The following is an 8,607-nucleotide window of genomic DNA, read 5'->3' as shown; positions in this document are numbered from 1 at the left end:
ATTTAGTACAAATTTCAGTTATGATATTATTAAGAACTTGGGCATGGTACATGATGCTTTTGTTATGCAGGCGTGCATTACGCACCTTCCAAATATGATAAGCAAAGACTTGAGTTGCAAGGAGAGCCCTCTATTGGTGAGGTCCGTACTGAATAGAGGCCCAATGTGAAAGAAGTTGGAGCCATGAGGGAGTAGCAAATCCAGGAAGGGTGATACCGAGGTGCACATCAAGGCAAGAGAGAATGTAATTACTATAAGGGCAAGAAAAAAATAGGCGGGAGCAGTTCTCAAGGCCCCTTGCATAAAAAAGACAGTGTTGAGAGAGCTGAATACCAAAAGAAGCCAGTCTATCAAAGGTGTAGAGTCTGCCAAGAATAAGCAGTCACTCAAGGTAAGCATAACGAGTAACAGTTAACTTATGCCAAATAAAGGAGTGCCAAGGTACTTCCGGGAGTCTACGACGTATTGAATCCCAAATATGCCAAGTTTTAACCTTAACTAGAGAAACACCATCCCAGGTGATAGAGTCTTGAGTAGTGAGATTAACAGTGGTAGGGGAAAAATCACGGAGCCAAGCCACAAGAGTTGGACTAGTATGGCGAGAGGTAGTCGAAGGCACTAGGAGGCACCATGATCCTGAGGCAATAAGAGAGTGCACAAGAACGTTAGGAGAGGATCTCACTTGAGAAATAATAGGATCTCGAGTGTGGGAGGCAAGACAAGTATTATTCCACCAAGGATCGAACCATAGAGATGTTCTTTGACCATTCCCAATAAGATAACGAATAAATTGACGAGCCAAAGGACGAAGCTGAAGCACTTTACGCCAAATCCAAGAGCAGTCTGAGGGTTCCGTGAGAGTCCAAAAAAGAGTATTCTTTAGATCAGTAGAGTTAATCCACAAGGCACAAAGGGATGGGGAATTAGATATAACTTTGCATAGGTGACGAAGAAGCTGCGCCTTATTCCACTCCTTCGAGTTTCTAAGACCAACTCCTCCTTCTTCGATAGGTATACACAGATGAACCAAAGAAACTTTGGCCCCTCCCTTATTATGTAAATCACCTTTCCAAAGAAGTCTAGTAAAGATGCTCTGAATTGTGGCGTGCACAGAACTAGGCAACAAGAAATGCCTGGACCAAAAGTTCGGAGTTACCGTGAGAACCACTTTGATAAGTTGAGCGCGCCCAGCCAAGGATAGAACAAAATTAACCCACGAATTAATCTTCGTTATGATCCTATCTAGTAAAGGCATACATTCGTTGTGTGAGAGCTTGGTAGAAATAAGAGGCACTCCCAAAAGCGCATCGGGAGCTCACCATGAGGCACTGCAAAGGTATGATCAAACCATTGAACAAAATCTGATGAGCAACCACCAAAGAACACCGTGCTTTTGTCGACACTGGCAGTCAAACCACTCCAAGAAGAGAATAAAGCAAGGCACTGCATAGCATGGGTAATAGAGCTCGTATCACCAAGAGTGAACAAGAGCATATCATTTGCATAGAAAATATGTATGAGCTTTAAGGACTTGCATTTCCAGTGAAATCGAAAATTGTGAGGGGTCTTAGAAAGCAAGGTTGAGAGAACATTCATAGCAATGGTAAAAAGATAAGGGGAGATTGGGTCCCCTTGTCTTTTCCTTGAAAGAAGTCATGCAACTTTCCATTAATCTTAACCGAATATATAGGGGAGGAAATACAAGCATAAATCCAGTCGAGGAAGGTTTGAAGACAACCCAACTTGTGCATAGCTTCCATAAGAAAGTCCCAGTCAAGAAAATCGAAGGCCTTGTGAAGATCAATCTTTAGAGCACATTTAGGCACACCTGAAACCCGAGTATAGCCATGAAAAAGCTCTTGTGCCATAAAAATATTATCAGAAATTTGTCGGCCTTGCACAAAAGCAGACTGGGATATATTGATGATATGAGGCATAACATGCTTTAGTCTATCTGCAATAATCTTAGCAATGTACTTATAAGCAATAGAACACAAAGATAAAGGTCGAAAGTCCTTCAAACTAGTAGGATTGAGAGTTTTGGGAATAAAAGCAATACCCTTGGAGTTTAGGTTTCTGTGCATTATAGAAGTTCTAAAAAATGGAGGATAGCCTCACAAAAGCACTCACCAACAGTGTCCCACGCAGCCAGATAAAATTCAACCGTGAATCCATCAGGTCCCAGAGCTTTGTTCTTTTTCATTCATTTTAAAGTAGCAAGGATAAGGTCTCGAGTAACCTGGGCCTCCAACATAAAGGTATAAGCCTCAGTTGTAGTAGAAAAATCTAGCTGAGAGAGGTCACATGCAGCCTGATTTGAGGGGGTACCAAGAGTGGAGGTGAAGTAGTCAACTGCTACTTGAGAGACATTGTGATGCCCAAAACCATAGTGCCACTAACATCTTGTATAGAAAAGATTTTATTCATGTTCCAATTAGACTTCACTTTATTATGAAAGAAACTATTATCGTCATCCTCTAGAGAGAGCCATTTAACTCAGGATTTTTGCTGAAGGAGAGCCTCCTCTTGCAAGAATAATAGCCATATCATTGTTGTATAAGTGCATAAATCACAAAGTTAACCTAAACCAGTCTTTGTGGGAACGAACTAGAAATAATTCTATATTACTTGTGATCGCGTATACTTGCGTGAATTATTAGCTTGTGTTTAGCGACTAACAAGTTTTTGGCACCGCTGCCGGGGACTCGGTGTTAAATTTTAGTTTATGTGTTTGTCATCAGTGATCGTTAAAGTTCATTGCCTCAGACATTGTTACTTACCTAATCTTTTCCTTATCGTGTTTCATGTACTCTAGCGAGCGTGTATGCATACACGTTCGCGGGCTCGTAAGAGAACTCTGGATCAAGCCGAGGAGGAAGCTGTAGTGATTCGAAGGGAAGTTTTTGAGGACAAAGAGAAGTAGAAGAAGAGTAGAAAGTCGAGGAACCATCTTTAGTGGGAGATCAAGCAGAAATTCCTAAGGCTCTGATGGACTATTCTCAGCCTAATATCAATGATATTCAGTCGAGCATCATCAGACCAGCCATCTTGGCTAACACTTTTGAGATCAAGTCGAGCACGATTCTAATGATACAGAACTCAGTTCAGTTTGGGGGTTCTCCTATAGAAGACCCCAATATGCACATCAGGGATTTCATCAAGATCTGCGACACTTTCAAGTTCAATGGGGTAACTGAAGATGCTATTAAGATGCGACTCTTCCCATTCTCTCTAAGGGATAAAGCAAAGTGCTGGTTACATTCTCTACCACCAGGGTCTATCACCAAATGGGAGGATCTTGCTCAAAAGTTTCTCACTAAATTCTTTCCTATGGAAAAGACTGTTGCAATCAAGAATGCTCTTACTCAGTTTGCACAGCAAACTGGAGAATCTCTGTGTGAGGCTTGGGATCGATATAAGGAGATGTTAAGGAAGTGCCCACACCATGGCATGCCTCATTGGATGATTATAAACTGTTTTTACAATTGTTTGGGCACACAGTCTAGACCTATGCTCGATGCAGCGTCTAGTGGACCCTTATGGGCCAAAAGCTATAATGAAGCTTATGAGTTGATTGAGCTCATGGAAGCTAATGAATACCAGAATCCTACGCAAAGAATGTTACAGGGCAAGGTAGCAGGAATTCTGGAAGTAGATACAGCTACTGTTGTAGCTACTCAACTTCAAGCTTTGACGATGAAAGTGGACTCTTTGGCTAATTATGGAGTTAATCAAATCACTATTGTTTGTAAACTTTGTGCGGGGGCACATGAAACTGAGCACTGTGCTATGTCTAGCGAATCAGCACAATTTGTGAGCAACTTTCAGAGATCACATCAGCAAGCTCCAGCCACTTATCATCCCAATAACTGCAATCATCCTAACTTCAGCTGGAGCAACAATCAGAATACGGTGCAACAACCTAATCATCCATACACAACAAAGCAGTATAACCCTCCTGGTTTTCAGCAACCGCAATATGCCCCTAGGCAACAACTTCAACTTCAGCAGTTACCGCAAGCTAATGAAAAATCTGAACTGGAGGAGTTGAGGCTTATGTGCAAGAGCCAAGCTTTTTCTATCAAGACCTTGGAGAATCAGATTGGGAAGATTGTTAATGCATTATTGATCGTCAACCTGGCATGCTTCCAAGTGATACTGAAGTGCCAGGCAAGAAGGAAACTAAGAAGCATGTTAAGACAATTACATTGAGGTCCAGTAAGGTTGCAAATCCCGAAAAAGCTAAGACTCCAGAATCTGAAGTTGAGGCTGAAGAAGAAGAAGTGCAGAAGAAAGCAGAAGTGGAACCAAGGAAGACTACTGTTGAGCATACTCCTCCTAAGGGTAATACAAGGGAGAAACAGATCTATCCTCCACCTCCTTTTCCTAAGAGGCTGCAAAAAAAGCTGGATAAGCAGTTTGAGAAGTTCCTGGAGGTGTTTAAGAAACTTCACATCAACATACCTTTCGCTGAAGCTCTTAAATAAATGCCTAGTTATGCGAAGTTTATGAAAGGTATTTTCTCTAGGAAGGTGAAGCTTGATGACTTAGAGACCGTTGCTCTCACGGAGGAATGCAGTGCTGTGCTACAACAGAAGTTACCTCTGAAGCTTAAGCTTAAAGATCCTGGAAGCTTCACTATTCCATGCACCATTAAAAAGGTGTCATTTGACAAATGCTTATGTGACTTGGGAGCTAGCATCAATCTAATGCCTTTGTCAATCTTCAAGAAGTTGGACTTACCAGATCCAAAGCCTATTTATAAGACTTTGTAGATGGTCGATCATTCTATTACTTATCCACGAGGCAGTGTTGAGGATTTTTTGGTCAAGGTGAATAAACTCATCTTTCCTGCTGATTTTGTAATTCTTGATTTCGAGGAGGATAAGAAGATTCCCATAATCTTGGGAAGACCTTTCTTGGGGACTGGCCAAATCTTGATTAATGTGTAGAAAGGTGAGCTCACCATGTGAGTGTTGGATCGGGATCTAACTTTTAATGTGTTCAATACGATGAAGTTTCCTACGGAAAATGAGGAGTGCTTAAAGGTGGAGTTGGTTGATTTTGTGGTTACATCAGAACTTGATCAATTGCTATGGTATGATGCCTTAGAAAAGGCCTTGTTAGGGAATCTAATAGGATGATGAAGGAAATGAGCAGTTACAATTTCTGAATGTTTCTCCCTGGAAGAGGAAGATGGATATGCCTTTTAAATCTCTTGGAATGGAGGAGCTGAACAAATTTCCTAAGTGCCTCAAACCATCTATTGAGGAAGCTCCTACATTTGAGCTTAAACCTTTACCTGAACACTTAAGGTATGCTTTTTTAGGTGATGTATCTATTTCTCCTGTTATTATTGCATCTGACCTTTCAGGTAGTGATGAGGAAAAACTCTTGAGAATTCTAAGAGAATTCAAATCGGAAATTGGGTGGATGATAGCAGATATCAAGGGAATCATACCTTTTTATTATATGCATAAAATTCTGCTAGAGGAAGGTATCAAGCCTACTGTTGAGCAACAAAGAAGGCTAAATCCTATCATGAAGGAAGTTGTAAAGAAGGAAATTCTTAAATGGCTGGATGCATGGATCATCTATCCCATTTTTAACAGTTTTTGGGTGAGTCCAGTTCAGTGTGTACCAAAGAAAGGAGGTATCACAGTCATTGCTAATGAGAAGAATGAGCTCATTCCTACTCGAACAGTCACGGGGTGGAGAGTTTGCATGGATTACAGGAAGCTAAACAGGGCCACGAGAAAAGATCAATTCCCTCTGCCGTTTATTGATCAGATGCTTGACAGATTGGCTGGGCATGAGTACTACTGTCTTCTGGATGGCTATTTAGGATATAATCAAATTTGCATTGCTCCAGAAGATCAGGAGAACACTACTTTCACTTGTCCATTTGGTACTTTCGCCTTTAGAAAGGTTTATTTCAGTTTATGTGGAGCACCGACCATATGTCAGAGTTGCATGATGGCTATCTTCTCTGACATGATTGGTCAGAATATGGAGGTGTTCATGGATGATTTCTCTGTATTTGGCGATTCATTTGATGAGTGCTTGCAGAATCTAGGCGACGTTCTCAAGAGGTGTGTTGAGATAAATCTAGTTCTTAATTGGGAGAAATATCATTTTATGGTGCGTCAAGGCATCATTCTTGGTCACAAGGTTTCTAATAAGGGTCTTGAGGTGGACAAAGACAAGGTGGGGGTTATTAAAAATCTTCCTCCGCCAATTTCTGTTAAGGGAATTCACATTTTTCTTGGTCATGCAGGTTTCTATAGGCGTTTCATCAAGGACTACTCTAAGGTTTCAAAGCCGTTGTGCAATTTTCTAGAGAAAGATGTTCCTTTCAAGTTTGATGATGAGTGCCTTGCTACTTTTGAGACACTAAAGAAGAGTTTGATTACAGCACATGTCATAACTGCACTTAATTGGTCTGAACCGTTTGAAATAATGTGTGATGCAAATGATTATACAGTTGGAGCAGTTCTTGACCAATGAAAGAACAACATATTTCATGTAGTCTGCTATGCTAGTAAGACTCTTAATGGTGCTCAACTAAACTACACCACTATTGAGAAGGAACTTTTGGCTATTTTCTATGGTTTTCTGAAATTTCGATCTTATCTACTTGGGACAAAGGTGACAGTTTTCACTGATCACGCTGTCATTCGCTATCTCGTCTCGAAGAAGGACTCGAAGCCTAGATTGATTCGATGGGTTCTTTTACTCCAGAAGTTTGAATTAGAGATCAAGGACAAAAAAGGGACTGAAAATCAAGTCGTCGATCATCTCACGTGTTTAGAGGATCCAATTGCAACTTCATAGGATAAATCTTTGATTAACGAATCTTTTCCCGATGAGCAATTATTTGGAGCGCAAGCTGAAGAACCGTGGGTCACTGACATTTTGAACTACCTTGTGAGTTACGTTATGCCTCCAGATTTGACTTACGCTCAAAGGAAGAAGTTTCTGCATGAAGTGAAGTAGTATATGTGGGATGATCAGTTTTTTTTTACAAGAAGCTGACCAAATCATCAGGAGATGTATTCCTTACAGCAAAACAGAGGAGATCTTGCGAGATTTCCACTCAACGGCTTATGGAGGACATTATGGTGGAGAAAAGACAGCAGCTCGTATACTTCAAGCAGGTTTCTTTTGGCTGACTTTGTTTAAAGATGCTCATCAGTTCATTTTGAAATGTGATCGATGTCAGCGTATGGGTAATATGTCCAAAATGGATGAGATGCCTCTTAATCTGCTTCTCGAGGTTGAAGTCTTCAATGTGTGGGGAATAGACTTCATGGGGCCATTTGTCTCATCTAGCAATAATCAGTATATCTTGTGGCAGTCGATTATGTATCAAAATGGGTGGAAGTCAAGGCTCTGCCGACAAATGATGCGAAGGTGGTGCTTAATTTTCTTCATAAGCAGATATTCACAAGATATGGGACTCCGAGAGTCATAATCAGTGATGAGGGGTTGCATTTTTACAATCACGAGTTCACTGTTATGATGCAAAGGTATAATGTGAATCATCACATTGCGACAGCTTATCATCCTCAGACTAATGGTCAAGCAGAGGTGTCTAACAGAGAGATCAAGCGTATCTTAGAGAAATTTGTGTGTCCGTCAAGGAAAGATTGGTCTTTGAAGCATGATGAAGCTGTTATTGCTTATAGAACAACATACAAGACTCCATTGGGAATGTCGTCATTTCAGTTGGTTTATGGTAAGGGGTGTCATTTGCCGGTGGAGCTCGAGCATAAAGCGTATTGGGCTTTGAAGAAGTTGAATCTTGATTTGGATGTAGCTGGAAAGAAGAGGATGCTCCAATTGAATGAACTCGATGAGTTTCAACTTCAAAAATATGAAAACAACAAAATATATAAGGAGGGAGTCAAAAGGTGGCACGATAGGGTTCTATTGCTCAAACCATTTGTGTCGGGACAACAAGTTCTATTGTTTAACTCTCGTCTCCGTCTTTTTCATGGAAAATTAAAGTCGAGATGGTCACGGCCTTTCATAATCAAAACTGTGTTTCCGAATGGAGCGGTGGAGATTTTTTAGAATGATCTGGGCCAAGCATTCATGGTAAATGGTCAGAGGTTGAAGCATTACTATGGTGACACGACGCCCCGCGAGGAGGTTAGTGCCGTTTTATTCTCCGTTTAATCTCGTATTTCTACATCAAGCTAACGACGTAAATCAAGCGCTTCTTGGGAGGCAACCCAAGTTTGTTGTACATTAGTAGATAGAGGAAGAAGAAAGAAATGAGAAAAGCACAAAAAAAATAAAAAAAAAATTTTTTAGGGCCAACTACATTAGCACGGCGCACCCGCGCTGAGGAAGCGGTGCCACCGTGCCACTTTTCCAGAAACAAAACGCGCCCAGCGGGGCGGCCGCGCTGAAAAGGAAGAAGCACGGTGCTCCCGCACTGAGGAAATGCGCAGCGGCACTGCCCCCTGAATCCAGAAAAAATATAAAAGCTGGAAAAAGAGAAAATCGGGGACTTATTCAAAAAATCAATTTCTACCCAAATTTTACTCTTTAACATCCCAAATTTCCCTCTCCAAATCAAACCCATTATTCCCACTATTC

The 8,607-nt window shown here is 41.1% G+C and overlaps 1 protein-coding gene and 1 non-coding gene across 2 annotated transcripts; both read right to left on the bottom strand.

The window, feature by feature from the left end:
* Nucleotides 1–382: 382 nt before the first annotated feature.
* Nucleotides 383–2,203, bottom strand: LOC141660169 (uncharacterized). The gene is made up of 4 exons (XM_074467132.1): nucleotides 2,131–2,203; nucleotides 1,744–1,954; nucleotides 1,349–1,642; nucleotides 383–1,133 (listed from the first exon to the last, which is right to left on the bottom strand). Exons 1-4 carry the CDS (start codon nucleotides 2,201–2,203, stop codon nucleotides 383–385), a joined length of 1,329 nt encoding a protein of 442 aa, XP_074323233.1.
* Nucleotides 2,204–3,345: 1,142 nt separating this feature from the next.
* On the bottom strand, nucleotides 3,346–3,452 carry LOC141662908 (small nucleolar RNA R71). Its single transcript, XR_012551010.1, has one exon. It is a non-coding gene; the product is annotated as a small nucleolar RNA R71 (small nucleolar RNA).
* Nucleotides 3,453–8,607: the final 5,155 nt, after the last annotated feature.

This window comes from Apium graveolens, chromosome 5 (genome assembly GCF_009905375.1).
Source record: "Apium graveolens cultivar Ventura chromosome 5, ASM990537v1, whole genome shotgun sequence".
In the NCBI taxonomy this organism is placed as follows: Eukaryota; Viridiplantae; Streptophyta; class Magnoliopsida; order Apiales; family Apiaceae; genus Apium; species Apium graveolens.
This window is presented reverse-complemented; position numbering and strand designations above follow the sequence as displayed.

Excerpts from the sequence above, each read along its gene's own strand:
- LOC141660169 (XM_074467132.1), bottom strand. The coding sequence starts at position 2,203 with ATGAAAAAGAACAAAGCTCTGGGACCTGATGGATTCACGGTTGAATTT. Across the intron at positions 1,955-2,130 it reads GGCTGCGTGGGACACTGTTG|ATAGACTAAAGCATGTTATG; the intron begins GTGAGTGCTTTT and ends AGATTATTGCAG. Across the intron at positions 1,134-1,348 it reads TCATCAGATTTTGTTCAATG|GCATTTCTTGTTGCCTAGTT; the intron begins GTTTGATCATAC and ends CTTTTGGTCCAG.